Source organism: Lithobates pipiens, unplaced genomic scaffold, assembly GCF_037356315.1.
Source record: "Lithobates pipiens isolate NorthernLeopardFrog02 unplaced genomic scaffold, aLitPip1_a1.2 Scaffold_25, whole genome shotgun sequence".
Classification (NCBI taxonomy): domain Eukaryota; kingdom Metazoa; phylum Chordata; class Amphibia; order Anura; family Ranidae; genus Lithobates; species Lithobates pipiens.
In genome coordinates, this window is record NW_027507787.1 from 223,968,212 (window position 1) to 223,989,836 (window position 21,625).

A 21,625-nucleotide genomic window follows, 5' to 3' on the forward strand; every position below is an offset into this window, starting at 1 on the left:
GAGCTGCCGCATTTGTCGACTCCCGTGCGCATGCGCGGGAGTGACGTCATCGCGGCTTCGCCGAATGACAGCAGCGGAGCTGCGAGACGCCACCAGCAAGATGGATGCGGCGGACTACAGGGGACATCGGCGACTTCGCTGGCTCCTGTGTCAGGTAAGTGACACATAATGGGCTACTATGCGATGCATAGTAGTCCATTATGCTTTACCTTTGCAGTGAAAAAAAGAGGAAGTAAACTCATCAGGGTTTACTTCCTCTTTAAGCAGCAGTACAATAAGTGGATATCACTAGGCTTAGCAATGTCCCAGGCCAGGCAAGCCTTTGTGTAACAGGGTTAGTAGAAGCAACAGCTGCTGAAATCTTTCCCCCTCAGGTCAGTCACTCACAGTGTCCCTCAAGCTTGGAGTATCACTTGCTGACTCCAAAAAGCAGGCTTTTCTGTAAACTCCCAGGGCAGATTTTCAATAGCACCCCTCTTTGATCCCTGATAAGTTTTGTGGCTTAGTTTAGCTGGGATCCCGATGAGTAGGCTGGACCTTCAGGCTGGAAATCTCTCCTCCAGGAAAAAAAGAAAGAGCCCTGGCCTCTGGAGTTCCAGATTACTTATATGCTTCCCAATCTCCATCTGGACACACCTTTCCAGACATTGGCTGGGGTTGCATAAATGTTCAGACTGCCTATTTGACTCTCCCACCTAGAAAACAGGGGGAAGTAGTCAAATATGCAGCCTACAGAACCCAGAACAGCCCAAAGCGATCATGCACACTCTGCTGTGCTGCTTAAAGGAGAGTCAAAAAACGAAATTTGCCTGACCAAACATAGCAGCTTAACTAGGAGGGTGCTACACCAATTTTGGGAAATTAGTGGTATGATGCAAAAGCCTAATATCTAGGGATATTCATAGGTTGGTTAGGGGTCTTGGGGGATACTTAGTTCTATCACGTTGGTACCAACTAATATAAATAGTGGGCATAAAGGTACATTTCAGTCCTTTAGGTGAGATTATAGTTTCAGGGTTTATTTCAGGGTTAGGTTAGGTGTTAGCAGCTTGTAGGCACACAACCTCTGGTGCCCACAGTAATACCCATCTGAATTGATCACCTCTGTTACAGAGAACATTTTATTGCTTACTAGTCTTAAGTTCTCTTCGAACATTGTGACAATGTATATGTGACCATATAGAGAGACAGAAAACAATTGTTTCCTATATTCCCTTTTCACATGGATTAAGCTTGAGAGATCTCATAGGATAAGTAGTGTACCTATCTTTTCTCCATCAAACCCTTTGAATTAAAGTAACTCCTCCTCCCTGGATATATACATTCTACATCCCAAATCCACCACCTGGCCCAATCTTCACATCCCATGGCCAACATATTTCATCTGGACGTGTCTGTCAGTCTCCATAGAAAGCCATAAGCATGGGCTATGCAGGTGCTGCAAGTGGGAAAGAGATGTCTACAAAGGCATGTGGAGATTGGGACATATGGAAGCCATGTGATGCAAGTGAGTATACATCTGGGGAGGGTGATGGTAGCTTGGGGTTGTGGGAGAAGGGGGCAGAAAGGTTAGTCTACTGTTCAACTTTACTTATCCTTTAACCTTTACTGGTATACACTGTATTTTAGATATTATTTTACTTACCTCGAATAAGCTGTACACATTCACATCACCTTTCCTTTGATAAAATACATCATGTGGAAAAGACCTAACCTCATCAGAAAAAGGACTGCACTGATTACCAGGGTCCTGAATACGAACGTCATACACTCCAATTTCCCGGGATGGAAATAGATTAAAAACCTTAAAAGGAAAAGCAATGCATGAAAATCTAGCAACAAGAATAAAAATTCATTTTTAAAAATGGAATGTAAAAATGAGGATCCACCCTGTGTTACATTTGAATTCCCTGTATCACTTTCTAGAAAACAGACGAGTGGACTTATATGAAAATCTGAAGGTTAAAAGGAATGTACAATATTATTTTTCTTATTGTTATTGCATAATAATAACACTAATAATAATAATAATAATTATTATTTTTATTTTATTCTTGTATTATTTTATTTTTATGTGCGTTTTTTATTATTATTGATTTTGAATTTTTTTGAAAACAATGCACTCTCTGTATGGCTGATATCTTATCTCAACACCTAAGCCCTCATTCAAAAAAAAAAGAAAACACACCAAAATGCCTCAATAATGCTCAAGTATGAATGGGGACTATGAGAGAGAAACAGGGTAACTGCAATGAGCCAGAAAACAGTCCCTCTAGGCAAGTGGTTCTCAACTCCTGTCCTCAGGACCCACTAGCAGGCCAGGTTTTAAGTATTACCTTATGGGAGATGCAGAGTAGAATACTGAAATCACTGAGCAGCAAATAACATCACCTGTGATGTATTTCAGTTATCTTGCAAACTTGGCCTGTTAGTGGGTCCTGAGGACAGGAGTTGAGAACCAGTGGGCTAATCTGTAAAATCTCTATAATGTTCTGCAATGGCAAAATTCGAAAGGGCAAAGATAAAATGCATAGCAAAATTACTTCACATACAATAATGATTAAAATATTGACTGACTGATGGTACACTATACATTCCATTTAAAATATAAATGTAAGCATATACTTTTATGTTTTTGTAGCGGATGACATTTGGGATCAAATGTCACACGCTTTGTAAATTTAGTTTTTGACTTCAGGACAATAAAGATTCTCAGGGTTAATTATTATAGGTAGGCCTAACTCCAGTCTTGCCAGGCTGTGTTTGGAAGTTCTGCCTAGTCATGTGAGCGGTGAGGTGCACATGACAGACTAGAACCAAGTCTGGTTGATGTTTTAGTATCCGCCCTCTCGGAGCCAATCAGCGGGAGTGCCGAGGCCCGCTGAGGAGTCTGGGGTACTTAAGTGGGTGTGGGTCACGTGTTTGGGGTTCCGGAGCTGTTCGTGAGACCCGCTTGATCTGTTCTGGTTCCAGGACCGGGGTAGCCCCGTGAGGGGGCGCGGTCACAGGGTGTTTGACATCCCGCAACATAGAAACCAAAAAATGTAGCACTTAAAATAAGAAACACCTCGTGGAAAGAAGTGTTATTATAACACACAAAAAATATAAATGTAATAAATAGCGTAGCACAAGCTACACCAAATAAAGGCAAGCGCACTTAATATAACTACACAAGTGTGAAAAAGTCTTTGTGACTCGTGATATGAAAAACAAAAAAAAGTTCAAATAATGGATGTACCAAGTGGCCTTGGACTATACCAAGACCCTACATAAGAAAAAACAATAGTCTCTATAATCCTAGATGGTCACTTCATGGTAGAGAGTAGCCAGGATCTGTTGCAATGCCACACGTCAAAATACCCCAGAGATGAAGACAGTGAAGAGACCAGCAGTTGGATGTCACCCTTCATACAGATACCACGTTATAAACAGGAAAGGTAATGAATACGCTTACCCGAAGGTGTGGACCCACACACCTTGGTGGTGAGTCATTCAGACATCAAATTGCGATAGACAGCAATTCCTCCATCCAGGTGATGTAAACCTCAGCTATGCCAATACACCATCCAATCTTGGGGAATCTAATCCAGGACGTTTTTTCGGCTCCCAGGTGGTAAAAAGGACAATCACACCCCAGGGAGGAGAGACTGGATCAGTCCCAACTAACCACAAGACAGTTTTACCTGCATCCCGCAACATGTTCCTGTCAGTGGCCGCTGGTAGACCCGTCTGGTCTGGGCTAGGGATCCGTCCGTTCCCGAGTCTCGGAACCGGCTGGTCCAAGGCGCTGTAACTGAGGGAGGATTCAAAGTGTCCGGGTGTGCTCTCGGCTTGGAGGGACACCGCAGCTCGTGGAAGTGACCGGGGGAGGACTCTTTGGAGGAGGGACGGCAAGTGGCATCCTGAGAAGTGCCTGGTTACGGAGTTTGGAAGGACATTGATGAGATCACACTTTTCCAGTACTGCAAAGGAAGCGGGAAACATTCCAGGTATGGTTGGAAAAAGGTTCCTGTACACTCCCAGTTAATTGTTTTGAGTCAACGTGCTGACTGCCATGATATCTGGCTAGAGATCTGTTCAGCTTTGAAGTGCCCAGCTGCGAGTGGCTACTCTCTGGGTGGAAATAGAGACTGTGTTAAACCTGCAGTTCAAGGTACCTGAGTTCTTCACCCATGCCCTCTGTTCCCTAAAGAGACTGTGTCTGTGAAAGGTCTACTGCAAAATAAACCTTTTAAAAGGGACTTCATCTGTGTCAGTGTACACGTCATTGGGTATCAACCCTGGGAACCCCTAGATTTGGAGGAGCAGGCCAGGAGAAGGTAATCAGTAAGCCAATTCAGTCAAGACCACCCTGCAATGGGTTATGGCCACTACATTTTCTTTTATTTACCGTATTTATTGGCATATAACACGGTAAATAAAAAGCAAACATTTTTTACCAACGGGGGCGGGAATCGGCGGTCCGCCCTAGGTGCCACCCATTGGGATGGTGTCAGGCTGGCTGCTCACCTCTTCTGGCCCTGGGACAGCGCTGCCAGCACACTCCAAACTCTAGAAACACCACTGTCAACCCCCTCCCACACACCGCTCCCCCCTGTGCCACTATCAATGCAAATCCAAGCCTCCAAATCCCTCTACCATCGCCGCTCGTTCTGGCTGCTCTCCTCCTCCCGCTCCACTCCCTCGAGTGTAGCTTTTGATTGGAGGAGGAGAGCAGTCATGTGACCGTCAATGAAAGAGAGGAGAGCAGTTACATGACCAGGTCCACAGCGCCAATGAAGGTATTCAATAGCTCCAACCCACAACGAGTGACACAGGAGGAGCAGCACATGAGAAGGGCAGCGATACGGCAGCGATGCCCTCTATACTCCAGAGCATGCTGGCAATGCCATCCCAGGAGACTGGGGGTCTCCTGGGAGTGCAGAGGAGGAGGGGAGTCTGTGTACCATGCAGGGCTCTGTGTACTATGCAGAGGTCTCTGTGTACTATGCAGGAGGTCTGTGTGTTATGCAGGGGGCTCTGTGTACCATGCAGGGGACTGTGGAAAGTTTCCGAAAACAAAACTGTTGATTTTTGTTTGAAGGTTGTTGGCTCCAACTTGTCTTGCATACACACGGTCACACAAATGTTGGCCAACAATTACGAATGTGGGAACATGGTGACATACTAGATGTACGATGAGCCGAGAAAAGGGAAGTTCAATAGCCATTCCAGCTCCTTCTGCTTGATTCCACGCATGCGTGAACTTTTGTGCGACGGACTTGTGTACACACAATCGGAAATTCCGATAACAAAGTTTTTGAATTGCATACACACGAACGCATTTTCGGATAGAAACTTTTTCCATTGGAAAAATTGAGAACATGCTCTCAATCTTTAGCTAGCGTAGATTCGGCCAGCAAAAATCCGATGGAGCATACACATGGTCGCATTTTCTGACCAAAGGCTCTCATCAGTCTTTTGCGCTATTAACAAAAAAAAGAGTGCCAATTTTGAAAAAAACACAATATTTTGGACTTTTTGCTGTTATAAATAGCCCATTTAAAAAAAAAAAAAGCTATTTGTTTTCCTCAATTTAGGCCGATATGTATTCTTCTATTTTCGGTAATAAAAATCGCAAAAAATCATATATTGATTGGTTTGCACAAAAGTTATAGCATCTACAAAATAGGGGATAGATGAGGGGACGTAGCCAAGTGCATGGAGCAGTAAGACGTGTCCTCCTGGAGCTCCCACACACACCAGACTAATCATGGTTCCCAGAGCTTCCTGGAACCACAGCACATGTCGGTAATGGGGAAGAGAGGTGGGGGAGAAGGCCACCAGACCCCAGACCCACACAAAGAGGGGGAAATCAGCTGTTATTTCACTCAATTATGGCCGAATCAGCATGGCCCCCTCCTCATCCAAGATGGTGCCGATCCGATCCTCAGGCACACATGTGGCCTCACAGGGAGCTGCTTCACAGCACTCCACACCACATATGAGAACCAGACAGCTCACCAGGTCCCCTGCAGACTCTGAAAACGGCTCCATCCATTCTCTCTGTCATTCCCCTGAATCACCAGACATGATTTTGAAGCCTGTCTGCAAATACTTGAACACTCATATAAGTAAGAGATATCATAGCTGTGCAGAGATGTTACAAACAGGCTGGAAGAGGTGGAACACACTGTAGAGGTGACTGTCTCCACATTACAATCACATGAAGTCATTTTACATGATCACACCCTGCAGATTCAACAAATTATGTACCACCAAGATGACCAGGAAAATAGGGCCAGATGCAACAATATACGCATCCGCGGACTCCCATAATCTGTGGAAACTAAAGACCTGGCCCCAGCAGTCATCACCATGTTTAACAAACTGCTCCAAAAAGCCAAAGATGCCCCTCTGGAACTCGATTGTGTACACAGAGCCCTGGGTCCCAAAAATCCTAACCTGGAACACCCCAGAGAGCTGACATAATGCAAAGGGCACACACGCAAGAGGCCATTTACTTTAATGGCATCCAAGTATCCCTACTCCCAGATCAATCCAAGTTGACCCTGAATATGAGTCGTGCCCTGAAACCACTCACAGGAGCCCTGCAAGCAAAACAAATTAAATATCGTTGGAGTTTTCCATTTAACCTCTTTGCATCTCACGATGGGAAGTCGGCAACATTCCGCACACTGGGTGACTTCCCAAATTTTCTCAGGACCTTTGAGCTACCACAGATCCCTATACCTGATTGGCCACTTCGTGCAGCCACCCCTGGATTTCCTGTTGCCACAGGCTGGCAAAAACAATCCAAGAAAAACAAACGTTCCAGCTCGGAAGCCTCCAATTCGACAGCTGGATGAATCTCCAATGTCTGCACTTTGATTAATTTTCTTTCACAGGCATCAAACCTGTGAGGCCGTCCCTGATTTCAGTTTTGTTGGGACATTACGCTACTAACATACTATTTATTTCTCTCTTACAGGTTTTGACTTTCTCCTTAGAACTGTGATCTCCTCTTAGACTATATCCAATATTCTTTAACTACATGGTTAAGTTATATTACATCTTGGAAGTTGTGAATTTTGTTTTTAAATGATAATAATATGGGTAGTTTGTCTTTTGAAGAGGTTGTAGTGTTGTTTCTTAGTTATTTGATTTTCTTCCTTGCAATAAAATGGATCAGTATGGCCAAGGGGCATTGGAGTTATTTAAATCAGTGTCCTTTGCGTGATATTTGTCCAATATTGATTTTAGGCATTATTTATTGGTATGACTGAATTTGAATGATAATTTATTTGTTCATATTGATGGTTTGCCATTGACTAAGTACCAATTTAACAGAATTTTTAAGAAATGTTTGGATTCTCTGCATTTCTCTGCATTTGGGTAATGCATCGTTAACATTGCATTCTTTTAGAACTGAGGGTAAGAGTCAGTAATATTGGGTGATGGTGGTGGCTTGTTCTATCTGTTATTCCTTGATTCATCTTGTGGTGGACTTTGATTGGATTATTTTTTAACAGCTTATCATTGACACACTTTATTTTAAATTAGCGCTACACCTTTTTATTTAAACTATTAAACTTATTCATTTATCTTCTCCTACTACTAAAATAGTGTTTTCTGAAATGAACACCAAGAGTTCGCTGGCTCAACTCTTTTCTTATTGTGGCCTTTCAAAAAAAAATTTAAAGTGTGTAAATAGGAATATTAATACATTTTCTTTTCGACATTTAGAATTAGAAGGTGGTTTACTTGGGCTCTACCATGAGGACGACATTCATTTATCTGATATAGGGTTTGATATTTTGATATTTTGAACTACAATTCCCAGACTTGGATCGAAAAAGCCACGGGCTGGGGTTAGGTGACAGTCAGTATGCTTTTCACCCTTCCTGTCGATTGGAGTAAAATGTTTTGCATATTCAGAAAATACAATGTCATTCAACCCGAGCCGTAGTGACTGGGTTGTAATTGTAAGTGATGTCACATGAAGAATCTTAACATTGAATTAGTATAGGTATACATTATACTGTGTATATATATATATATATATATATATATATATATGTATATATATATATATTTATTTATTTATTAGTATAGGTATATTAGTATAGTTTATTAACATGTTACTATTATTATTAAACCAATAAAAAGCTGTGGCCAATATTTATCCAACACATTTTTTATTTTTTATTTTTTTATTGCTTGCCTGGATTTTATTTTGTACATAATTAAGAATGCATGCTGCCTTCTATCCCATGACAGTGAGTGAAGAGGAACAGGGCAAATGAAGAACGATGAAGGTAATTCATTGAACACTTTTACTATGTATAACTAATGCCAGTAGTTGCCAGTAGTCAATATTTTGGGGGGGGCAGCAAACCAACCTCATCACCTGCCTGACAAATGGGCCCTGCGTGGATCCAAAACATTGCATTACACTGTTTTTTAATGTGATCATTCTTTGAATAAAGACCGTTTGGACGAAATTGATGATCCTTGGTATGCTGGTGAATGTCTACATATCGCATTGGTTCCAGTGTCTAGCTGGCTGTCGCTACAGCACCCAATGCCTTCAGAGCTTATTCCAGGAATGTGTGCTATGGGAATATGGATGACAAACAAACCTGCTCCCCCCTCATTCGCACATAATGCCACCACCAAACCCCCCCCAATGCACAGGCCAGCCTCGGTACTCACACTGCTCCCCACACCAGCTCCCGCTCATCCTACCATCTGCTGCTGCAATCTCCTCCTCGGAGGTGGGAGAGCAGCTTCCACTGACGAAGAGCTGCAGCCAATACACGCTCCTGGCCCGGGCTTCTGCTATGGGCTCTGCTAGGGGGATGGGCTCTATGGAGCCAGGAAGGTGTTGATCGGTGCAGAGGGGCCGTTGCTTCTCCTCACGGCCGAACAGGAAGTGAGTCCTGAGACCCGTTTGGCCGGAAATCCTAAGACTCCCTGGCCAATTGGGTCTCAGGACCCGCTTCCTGATTGGCCTGGATTAGAAGCAGGAAGACATTAGGCTCTAATTATGTGCTTAAAAAAATAAATAAAAAACTTCCACTGTAATCTATGCATCCGTTGCCTTGCATGTAGAGCCGGGTGCATGGATTAGGAGGGCGGCACCCCTGCCTCTCTAATGGAGCAGCTGCCACTGCCTAATGCCCTCAACCTGTTAAAACAAATAAGTAATCAGTGTAGACAGTATATAGAGATTTTTACAGTACAACAATAAAGTTCTGCTGAATGATTATAGAATTTACCTTGTCAGCAGTCAGCTCCTTTTCTGGTTTCATTAACACCACACTCTTATCTACCACCCTGAGACCACAGAGGGAGCCAGGAGCAGCCAGAACCTGGAGAGACACATCTGATCCTGGGAGGACCTCTTCTGGTGAGAAGCCGACTGATACCTGGTCAGGTGATAAATGACAACAATTATATTATAAAATAAGAGTATTGATTTAAAGTGTTTGGCTTTGCTGAAGAAATTTACTCACACAATTGGGCCTCGTGATCATTGTTTCCAGTATAGAAAGATATAAGAAATCCCCTTTTTTTTTATTTGTCAAGTAGGTTTATATTTAGGTTGGCCATACACTAATCAACATTGGTCTAGCAGGAACTGCCCACATTTCGATCCATGTGTAGGCTCCCATGCTTGACAGAAGTTGATTGTTTAATTTACTATTTTTGAAGAGACAGCAGTAGGATGTTATACCATGTAAGCCATCAACACAAGTGAAAGTTTGGATATAGGGTGATACTAACTATTGGCTAACTAAATAGATTGTAGTGTGAGCTTTCAAGGCATGTTGGCATCTTCTTCAAACAATATGAACTGATAGTAAAAACACGCAACTTATACCTGAGACAACAAAGAGATAAATATAAGGATAAATAGATATGGGTCAGTGTCTCTGTGAGATGGAAATGCCTCTTTTTCACTGGCCCTGGTGGTCGGCTTGGAGAGCAAAGGGGAACTTCCAGCGGTAACGAATCTCCTTGCTCCGCAGGAGTTACAGCAAGGGGCGCGGATCTTTACGATGCTTGAGAGTAATTGCTGAAAGGTCCTGGTATATGTGTACAGTGTGGCCCTCGAAGTCTAGGTTTGCTTTATCGCTGGCTTTTCTGAGAATCTCTTCCTTGGTGGCAAAATCATTGACATAGCAGATGATGTCTCTCGGTGGGTCACAGTCTTTGCCATGGGGTCGAAGTGCCCTGTGTATGTGCTCCATCGCTATAAGCGTGTGGTGGGGTTGATCCAGCAGTCGGTTAAAGAGGGTTGTAACAGTGGGGAGAATCTGGTCATGCTCGATTGTCTCGGGGAGGCCTCTCACCCTCAGGTTGTGCCAACGGCCTCTGTTATCGATATCCTCGACGTGTCATTGGAGGTCACGGAGTTGTAGGGTATGTGAATCTAGCTTGAGGTGTGCTTTCTTCTGCTGCTGTGCCACTGTGATCTCCACCGATTGCACTCTTCCCGCAATCACTTGAATTTCATGGAGGAGATCTGTGATAGCTGAGGATAATGTGTCCTTTATGTCCGCTGCTACCGCCCGTAGATCTTGAAGGCTCAGTTGTTGGTGGGTGTTCGGATAGCTCTCCCCAGGCATTGGAGATTGTTCTGTATGGGTAAGAGTGATCCCGATGTGGCTTGGGTCAGGAGAATAACTCTGGGATTGTCTAGTGAGCACGGGATTCCAAGTCTCTGGGGGATCTAGATCTGGATGCTGAGTGTCGCGGGATGAAGTACACATTCTGAACTGCAGAATTTCAGCGGCAATCCCTGGTGGTAGTCTTTTTCAGGCTGAGGTGAGATGGAGCCCAGGCTCTAAGCGGCCATCTTCTCTCAAAGCAAACCACACCCCCCCCAGTAGTTTTATGATGTATGATTAAAAGATATGAATTTTAGATTTGGTTGTATTTCAGAATAAATAGAGCTACCGAAAAAGTCCTATTTAGTATTGTATTTTTCAAGAATCAATAAAAAGCATCATTATAAATCAAAACTTCTACTTTTGTTGATGGCTTACTCAGTATAACACTCAACTGATGCTTTCTGGTGACAACTGTCTGAGTGGAGATCTTTGGGTTAATTTACTAATGAATTAAAAAGATGTATGGGTTTTTTTTTTATAGAATAATACTTACCTAGGTGGATGCAGCTTCGGTCCAATGGCAACACTAACACGGAAAACCGAGCAATCTAACGCCGTTGAATGCTCGGTTCTCAGCTGCTGCTGCTGTTCCCTGCTCTGACACCCCCCCCCCCCATGCTCACTGGAGCGCTGGGCTGTGGAGGGGACAGTTAAGCCGGTTGAGCTGGGTTCCGGTCCAGGCATGTAGGCGGATCCCGACTCCATTGTCACGATCTTGCCCGAGCCTGGACCAGCTCTGTGATATCAGCTGACAGCGGGCTTCAGCGGGTCACAGGAGTGCAGTTCGTTCACCACAGGAGAAGTAGTGAGTATTCCCGTAGTGTTACCCTTCTTTCCACCACCAGAAAGTTTGACTCCTAAGCTAGGTCACTGCCCATTTCTTGACAGGAACACATCTCTAAGTTTCTGTTTCCCAGGTATAATTTCAGCCAAGCATCCATAGGAATGAAAGAAGACCCCGATTCCTGCTTGTAACATTATTTACTTTAACTGAACATTTTTGATTTACCGTATTTATCGGCGTTTAACACGCACTTTTTTCCCCTTAAAAGCAGGTGAAAATCATGGGTGCATGTTATACGCCGATCCCCTGAAATTCTAAGCCTCTGGGCGGCTTTAGCCGCCTTCGGCTCTTCAAGGCGACTTTCGGCCGCCTTCGGCCATTATCGGTGGCTTTCGGCCATATTCTGCCGTTCTCGGCAACTTTCGCCCGCCTTCGGCCGTTCTCGGAGGCTTTCGGCCGCCTTCGGCTGTTCTCGGAAGCTTTCGGCCATTCTCGACAGCTGCCGAGAATGCCCGAAAGCTGGCGAGAAGAGCCAAAGGCGCCGGAGGCCCGCCGAGATACACATCCGACTCTGTATCTCGGTGGCGGCATTTAAAAAAAAAACAAAAAAAACAAATAGCAAAATAAATAGACAAGGCTGCAATGGGGGACAAGACTGCAATGGTGGACAAGGCTGCATAAGGCTGCAATGGTGGACAAGGCTGCATAAGGCTGCAATGGTGGACAAGGCTGCAATGGTGGACAAGGCTGCATAAGACTGCAATGGTGGACAAGGCTGCACTGGTGGACAAGGCTGCATAAGGCTGCAATGGTGGACAAGGCTGCATAAGGCTGCAATGGTGGACAAGGCTGCAATGGTGGACAAGGCTGCATAAGACTGCAATGGTGGACAAGGCAGCAATGGTGGACAAGGCTGCAATGGTGGACAAGGCTGCAGAAGACACTGATGGGCATATAAATGTAAGTTTTTTTTCCCCTTAAACTTCCGTCCTAAAAGTTTTTTTCCTTAAAATTTCCTCCTAAACTTGGGGTGCGTGTTATACGCCGATAAATATGGTAATCATTTTTTTTTACAGTAGGTTGGTACATAAAGGTGTCCTTGAGTCACTTTAGAAAGTAAGGTGATCCCACACGTTCACTTTAAGGTCTGAAATGAATACAAAGCATAGGTCATGCTCAGGCCACTCACTTTATTCTTGAAGCATCTCTGAACTTTATAGCTTGCAGAGTCAGCTAAAATGTCTCCATCTGGTAACATAATGTACACAATTGTTAATAGTTTAGAAGATTTTCCTGCATTCAATGGGAGCTTCAATGTAGCCTTGCCATGGTGATCTGCAAAAGATGACAAACAAATACTGGAGGTTAGCAAGTTCCAGTGAAGAAAAAAACAAATACAAGTTGTTTCGGGCTTTGTGTTTTGGTTTCACTTTTTGTATATCAATTATATTTTATTACATTTTGAAGGTGGATAAACAAGTATTGTCAATACAATTTTGCTTCAGATGAGCATAGAACATATATTTCAAATTGATTTAACTTTTTTATGTGACATTATCTTTTATAAAAACAAGAAGATGGCCCCACAACCAGCAAAGTCACTTATAGTGAATCTTTATTGAGCCAGCAAAAAAAAAACAAAAAAACACCCATCTTAAAAGCGAGTTCAATAAAGGTAAAATGCATCAGAGAGCGTGGACTGTAGATGGGGACTTTCAATGTTTTTGTTGGCTCATTAAAGATTCACCACAAGTGATGTTATTACAGAATTGCACAATTCAGAATGCTGACAGGCTCATTTTGGACGGCAACTGATGTGCTTGCTATGGTGATCAAGGAGTGCATGTGAGGTTTGGAAGAGTGCCTTACCTTCATTTGTCTTTTATTTACATTGTAAATGCTATAATTATGATAATATAACTCACACTGTGCATTTACTTGCATATATGTGTGTTCAATTTAGCTGGGTTTAGAAAAAATAGAATTCTGTGTGCTCAATGACAAATTAGATCTTCTGAATGCATCTAATCACATGTAAAGGCCAGGCCTTTATAAATGCAAGAGAACTTGATTGGGAATGCATAATGTTTCTCACTGCACACCATTTTGCAGTCACATTTGCTTTTGTTAGTTGGCTTTTTTGCTGGAAAGCTAAAGGAAAAATATGTATTTCCGTAACATAACAAACTGTTATCACTAAGCTACCAGGTGCTACCTATAATGTAAAAGTCTTGGATATCAGGGAAGCAGGAACATGCAGGTACTACCCCCACTATGTGTGCACATTTTTGTGGTGTCCATTCTTCCAAACAAATTGCCTCATATGGTGTATTGCACAATTAATTTTTCTAGGAGTATTTTTGGACTACAGGCTGGATGGATGCCATTATATATTCGTTGGTTGCATTTCCAGCATGGAGGCAATGATACTGGATTATTCTCTTCATCTACAACAAAGTGAGGGTGGGCAAGGGGCAAGAGAAAGCACAATAGGGGCTTGCTCTAATGAGCTTTGAGCTTGTGTTGATGACGTCAGCTTGAGAGACTTCTGAGATCATTTTAAATTCATTGACAGGTGCTTTCTGATCTGTTTAAGCAAATGTTGTATTCATGTAGACTTGTATGTGGATGTAAAACTTGCCTGACACAAATAAAATTCTTTCAACACAAGTCATGTTTGGTTTCTAGGAACTATATTTGTCTAGAGGTGGTGAGGGTTTTTATGCAGTGCAGTACAGTATGAGGTAACCCCTTCATCAGGATGAGAGGAAAAGTGAAGGGCCTTCCTTGCATTTCTATTTGGATCCCATACTGATGACATTGATTTTGCCTTCTACAGTCTGTTTTTATAGGCACATCATTGAGACTTGTGGTCACCATACCATCAAATGTTGCTAATTTTTCATCCACTAATAAAACCTTTCAAAAATCACATCATTATACAGTGGTGTGAAAAAGTGTTTGCCCCCTTCCTCATTTCCTGTTCCTTTGCATGTTTGTCACACTTAAGTGTTTCGGAACATCAAACCAATTTAAACAATAGTCAAGGACAACACAAGTAAACACAAAATGCAATTTGTAAATGAAGGTGTTTATTACTAAAGGTGAAAAAAAATCCAAACCATCATGGCCCTGTGTGAAAAAGTGATTGCCCCCCTTGTTAAAACATACTATAACTGTGGTTGTCCACACCCGAGTTCAATTTCTCTAGCCACACCCAGGCCTGATTATTGCCACACCTGTTCACAATCAAGGCATCACTTAAATAGGAGCTGCTTGACACAGTAAGGTCCACCAGAAGATCCTTAAAAGCTACACATCATGCCGAGACCCAAAGAAATTCAGGAACAATTGAGAAAGAAAGTAATTGAGATCTATCAGTCTGGAAAGGGTTATAAAGCCATTTCCAAAGCTTTGGGAATCCAGCGAACCACAGTGAGAGCCATTATCCACAAATGGCGAAGACATGGAACAGTGGTGAACCTTCCCAGGAGTGGCCGGCCGCCCAAAATTACCCCAAGAGCGCAGCGACGACTCATCCAAGAGGTCACAAAAGACCCCACAACAACGTCCAAGGAACTGCAGGCCTCACTTGCCTCAGTTAAGGTCAGCGTTCATGCCTCCACCATCAGGAAAAGACTGGGCAAAAATGGCCTGCATGGCAGAGTTCCAAGGAGAAAACCACTGCTGAGCAAAAAGAACATCAAAGCTCGTCTCAATTTCTCCACAACACATCTTGATGATCCCCAAGACTTTTGGGACAACATTCTGTGGACCGATGAGACAAAAGTGGAACTCTTTGGAAGGTGTGTGTCCAAGTATATCTGGCGTAGAAGGAACACTGCATTTCATAAAAAGAACATTATACCAACAGTAAAATATGGTGGTGGTAGTGTGATGGTCTGGGGCTGTTTTGCTGCTTCAGGACCTGGAAGACTTGCCGTGATAAAAGGAACTATGAATTCTGCTGTCTACCAAGAGATCCTGAAGGAGAATGTCCGACCATCTGTTCGTGTACTCAAGCTGAAACGAACTTGGGTTCTGCAGCAGGACAATGATCCTAAACACACCAGCAAGTCCACCACCAAATGGCTGAAGAAAAACAAAATGAAGACTTTGGAGTGGCCTAGCCAAAGTCCTGACCTGAATCCTATTGAGATGTTGTGGTATGACCTTAAAAAGGCCGTTCATGCTCGAAAACCCTCTAATGTAACTGAATTAGGACAATTCTGCAAAGATGAGTGGGCCAAAATTCCTCCAGGACGCTGTAAAAGCCTCATTGCACGTTATCGCAAACGCTTGGTTGCAGTTGTTGCTGCTAAGGGTGGCCCAACCAGTTATTAGGTTTAGGGGGCAATCACTTTTTCACACAGGGCCATGATGGTTTGGATTTTTTTTCACCTTTAATAATAAACACCTTCATTTACAAATTGCATTTTGTGTTTACTTGTGTTGTCCTTGACTATTGTTTAAATTGGTTTGATGTTCCGAAACACTTAAGTGTGACAAACATGCAAAGGAACAGGAAATGAGGAAGGGGGCAAACACTTTTTCACACCACTGTACATATATATTATGTACTGTATATTTCTAATAATGAACTTAAAACAAACTCCTGTATTACAGAGATATTATTACATCCATCGGTGTTGCAGTTCTATACTCTGCTTGCTCCCTCACAGCCCATATCTGGATGGACAATACAGGACTGCTAGGGTCACACATTATCTCTCATGCCATGTCCGCCCTCTGATTGTTCCCTGGTTGTGGTTGGTTTCATCCCTTCAGCTCCTCTGTCTGGCATGTGATGCTACCGCCCTTGGTGAATTCTGCTCCAGGCATTCTGGCCTCGCCGATTGGTGGGTATGGGATCTTCTTCTTTAAGGCCCCACACTTCATTTGTTTCATCTTTTTACATGTGTTCCATTACTTTTTATGGTTTATTTTATAGATTTGTTCTACATGCATCCACCCCTGAAGAGTGAGCTATGTCTCGTGAAACAAGCTGGTTTTCTAAATGTCATGCATACCCATGTTATATTGGCTCTGCTATTGTTTATGCTATGCATGTATGTATGTATTACCATTTTATAACAAATGTCTTCATTGCATTTATTCTTGTCACTCTCATTGGATAACTGTGCACACTTCATATAAAGTCCCAAGGGATATTCCTTTTTTAATTGTACTATAATTAGGGATAAGGCCCCTTTCATACTGGGGCGGGAGCGGCGTCGGCGGTAAAGCAGCATTATTTTTAGCGCCGCTTTACTGTCGTTTTAGAGGCGGTATGCAGCCGCTAGCGGGGTGATTTTAACCCCCGCTAGCAGCTGAAAAAGCTAATAAAGCTTTGCCGGCGGTATAGTCGCGCTGCCCCATTGATTTCAATGGGTCGGAATGGTTTAGGAGCGGTGAATACACCGCTCCTTCATCACTCCAAAGATGCTGCTAGCAGGACTTTTTTCACCATCCTGCTAGCGCACCGCTCCAGTGTGAAAGCCCTCGGCCAGTGTGAAAGGGGCCATTCTGAAAACCGCCTCAGTGTGGCCTTAAGGTGTGTAACTGGTGACCCCGGTCCTTTCTTTTAAATGCTTGCTCCCTCTCCATCTTGTACCACTTAAAAAATATTCTTACCTTTATTTTTACCTATAAGGCTAATTTCTAATGACCCAAAGTTTTGTATAGATCCCTTAGAAGTCACCTATAAAAAAAGAAAAACGTTTTTGATGTAATTGAAGATTTTTATTATTCCGGTTCTTTATTAGCTGTAACAGAGGATTTGGGCAAAGAAACAACATGCATGAATGTACAGAGTTTACACCTATCTTTTTTTCCACTGCAAGGAAATCAGGTAAAGGTGTAAATAGTTATTTTTTTTAAATTAAACAGTTATTAATAAATAATAATAATAAATTAATGAGGGGTATAAGAACCCCAGTTATAAGAAAAACAAAACTAAAAGGAGGAATTGAGTTGATTTAATAACTGTAAATATACTGTTCACCTCGAAGAGACGTTGCTTTGCATGGGAATAATCCCCAAAGCTTAGTGAATGAGGTGAAGGTCTGCCGACTTCTATTATCCAGTCATGTGCAAGCAAAAATAAAAATGTTTTCCTTGCACATGATTGGGTGTTCTTTTCAAAGTAAAATTCCACCACATTTATTAATTCCTTTGCAAAATAAACAGCCAATTTTGCCTGTTGCAAATGAACCTCAACGTGTTTAGCCTTGAAAAAAGCCAATTAATAGTTGAATGTATGCCTTTATGTAAATGATCTTTATACAAAATGCAGAGGAAATCTGTTTCCTTTAAGGCCACTACAGAAGATATATAAGCACCATTTGAAATGTATGTAGCACTAACCCCTGAAGGAACCTCTGGAAATAAAGCAGGCATCCCTTACCTGTTCAGAGGCTCCAATAGCACACCCACACAATTCAGGCTCATTTTATGGCTGTCCTTTTGAAGACTTATTGCAGTACTTCAACACAGGTGGGTAGAGGGATGAGAGTGCTTAATACTCCAAAACATGTTTAGGCATTATAAGGGAATACTTATTAAGGTTACCAAAAGATATACGGTACTAGGTTAAAGGTCTAAGATAATATGCTTAGGCGTGCATTTCACTAAGTTCAGAATTAAGATGCAAGATGTTGACATATTAGGAAGCATCTGTCTGCGGTAAGAGGTACAAAGCTAAGATAGGACTGGTTACGCAAGAATATGGTCAGTCAGCAGATGTTGAAATGACGAAATAACTATCAGAAGACTGTATTTCACCTTTGACTTAGATAATGTCATGAGTTTAAGAAAAATGACGATGTATGTATGAATTACCTGATTGGTTAAACCACAGGGATCAGATGCAGGGATACAATATCAAAAACAGTATCCCCTACCCCCAGAGAAAGTCCAAGGCATCTCCCCTCAAATTAATGATTACATATCAAAAGGTATCCTGAGACCAATCATCAGTCCCTGGAACACGCCCATTTACCCCGTAAAAAAGGCCAGTGGGGAGTGGAGACTTGTACAAGACCTCAGAGCAGTAAACAAACAAGTGATTCCCCTCCCACCCCTAGTCTCAGACATCACTTTTATTTTCTCATGCATACCGGCAGACTCTCTATGCTACACAGTAATTGATTTAGCGAATGCTTTCTTTAGCATTCCCATTGCGGAGGAAGCCCAACCTATGTTTGCTTTCTCCTGGGCCGGGGGCCAGTTAACCTGGACGCGTTTAGTGCAAGGGTATGTAGACAGTCCAGCCGCCTTCTCTATGGTACTCAACGAGACTGTCAAGTCTTGGACATCTGAGCGAGGGTCGGTACTGATACAGTATGTGGACGACTTGCTCCTGTGCAGTCGAACTGCTGAAGACTGTGCGGTCGATTCAACATCACTGTTGGGACACCTAGCCCGAGCTGGACACCTCGCCTCCAGGAAGAAGGTGCAATGGTGCCAGTCCCAGGTTGAATACTTAGGTTGTATCCTTAGAGAAGGAACAAGGCTGGTGTCACCTAAACGTGCCGCAGCCCTACAAGCTCTCAGTCCGCCAAAAGACAAGGCCGCCCTACTCTCATTTTTGGGTGCAATTGTATATTGCCGCCAATGGATCCCTGACTGTTCTCATTATGATAGTATCCTAAGAGAGGCTACTGGCTCGACAGCCCCTAAATTAATAGATTGGACTGAATACAGACTACAAGCTTTTCAAGCTCTATTAAACAGTCTGTCAAATGCTCCCGCCCTGGGATTGGTAGACTATGGTAAAGCTTTTCAGCTGTACTGTGTAGTTTCAGGAAGCTCTTTTGCCGCCGTGCTAACACAACAGCATGGAACAGGCTACCACCCTGTCTCCTACCTATCTAAAAAACTCCCCCTTCAGGTTCAAGGCATGCCATCATGCCTTCAGAATTTAGCCGCCTGTGCTATGGCCGTACAAGATGCCAACAAGATGGTCTTGGGACACCCGATGACACTTTACACCACACATTCTGTCACCCACCTCATACAGAACATGAACACCCAACACATGACCTCACAAAGACTCAGCGGATATGAGATTTCCCTCATGAACACAGACAATCTGTCTCTCAAATATGTTCCCGCCAACAACCCTGCCGTCCGTCTCTTGCACTCCATGTTACGCCTACCACAAGACCCAGACCAGTTTCATGACTGTATAACACGAGTGGAGTCTATCACATCACCAAGACCAGACCTCACCGACGTACCGATTACCAATGCAGACGATGTTTTTGTGGACGGTAGTTGCTCCCGTCCCTCTGATTCCACCTTCCAAACAGGATATGCAATAGTCCAGTTGCCAAACAAGGTATTAGAAGCCAAACCACTGCCCCCCTCTTCGGCTCAGGTGGCTGAACTGGAAGCCCTCACCAGGGCCTGCATTTTATTTACAGATAAGAAGGTGAACATTTACACTGACAGTAGATATGCATTTGGGGTGGTGCATGACTTCGGAGTAATATGGGCTAAAAGAGGTTTTAAAACAGCGGATAATAAACCTATTTCCAATGCTACCCAGATTGAGGCACTTCTTCGGGCTATTTTGCTCCCAAAAGAGGTGGCAATAATTAAAGTAAAAGCACATTCTTCAGATAATAGCAAACTTTCCAAGGGAAATGCTTTAGCTGACCGAGAAGCGAAAAAGGCAGCCCAGTCCTCCACCCAGGAGCCCACCCCCACGTCCGTGTACTTTAAGGATCATTTCACCTGTCCTAACTTTAAATCTGTAGTGGCACAAATGCAATCATTAGCCACTGAGGAAGATGTCTTGTATTGGGTGAAGGCTGGCTTGACCAAAGACCCAGAGGGTCTGTGGTCAAAAGAGGGGAAGATATTGGGAATACCTGAGGCAAGCAATAGGTGCCGTCCCTTTAGCCACTATGTACACCAAATCTTTCTGCACAAACGCCTTGAACAAACAAGTCAAACTCCTGACCACAAGTTGCCTTACCTGTGCTCAAAACAATGTGCAGGGCAAACGGCATGGCCTACATGGTCATCTACCCCCACCAATGGGTCCCCTTACAGATTTACAAGTAGACTTCACACACATGCCAAAACAAAAGGGGAACTTAAGATACCTGTGCGTTGTCATAGATAAATTTTCAGGCTGGGTTGAAGCCACTCCCTGTGCAGGTGAGACAGCCAATATAGCAGCAAAATGCTTGCTGAATAACTGGATTTGTAGGTTTGGCATACCAACATCTATTTGGTCAGATAGGGGACCTGCATTCAGCTCCTCCGTTACCCAGGCTGTGGCTAAATTGTTAGGGCTGCAATGGAAACTACACATCCCCTATCACCCTCAAAGCGCAGGGGTAGTGGAAAGAATGAATAGAAATATAAAGGATAAATTGAAAAAGGCCACAGGGGGCACAATGAAGGGATGGCTTGATCACCTCCCTTCTGTGCTATTCCAGATTAGAACGGCACCCCATGCCAGAACGAAACTTTCACCTTTTGAAATTTTGATGGGAGTCCCCGCAAACATAGAATTACCCCCATTAGACCAAGACACTGATATTGACATTTATTCCCAACAGGAAATGTACGTGAAAAACCTGGTAAGTATGCTTCATGAAATGAACGAACAAGTTTCTGTCACCTTTTCTCCTCTTTCCACAGAGCCAACACACCCCTTCATCCCAGGAGATCAAGTGCTAGTCAAGCAACTGGCCCACAAAAAGAGGATCGGACCAATCTACTCTGGACCTTGGAAGGTTGAAAAGGTGTCCAGAACTGCGGTCCTGACTGACCAAGGAAACACCTGGATCCACGCCAGCAGGCTGAAAAAGTGCCCACTGCTTCCCACAACCCCCGACCCCCCACCTATTGAAGGAGAACCCGACCCACCCGAACAGCGACTGGAACTGCAAGAGATTCAGGAAGGCATTGGACAATTAACCCTTGAAACCCTACATGATAGCGAAGAAGAAGGACAAGCATAAGAACTTGTAGAAATGTTTTTACCTTCAGTGTCAGGGAAGGCTGTATGCCTTTGGGGTAGTCTGGTACTATTTGTATTCCTGCCCACATGGTTTATAGCCAACTGTATATATCATCCAGAAGATTTAGGTCTATTAAAAGGGATATGTGGACCACCTAAGATGAATAATACCCCCGGCCAAAGACATAGTAGAAGTATTGTACC

At 43.3% G+C, this 21,625-nt stretch overlaps 1 protein-coding gene across 2 annotated transcripts in view; it reads right to left on the reverse strand.

Annotated features, from left to right (window-relative positions):
• LOC143930916 (alpha-2-macroglobulin-like) overlaps window positions 1-21,625 on the reverse strand; it is a 299,885-nt gene that overhangs the window by 102,989 nt on the left and 175,271 nt on the right. For both annotated transcript variants that reach the window (XM_077455603.1, XM_077455602.1), the window contains exons 13-16: window positions 17,077-17,143; window positions 12,632-12,777; window positions 9,261-9,410; window positions 1,646-1,804 (exon numbers count right to left, since the gene is read on the reverse strand). In XM_077455603.1, the coding sequence (XP_077311729.1) occupies window positions 1,646-1,804; window positions 9,261-9,410; window positions 12,632-12,777; window positions 17,077-17,143 (522 nt within the window). The remainder of the gene's footprint in view (window positions 1-1,645; window positions 1,805-9,260; window positions 9,411-12,631; window positions 12,778-17,076; window positions 17,144-21,625) is intronic.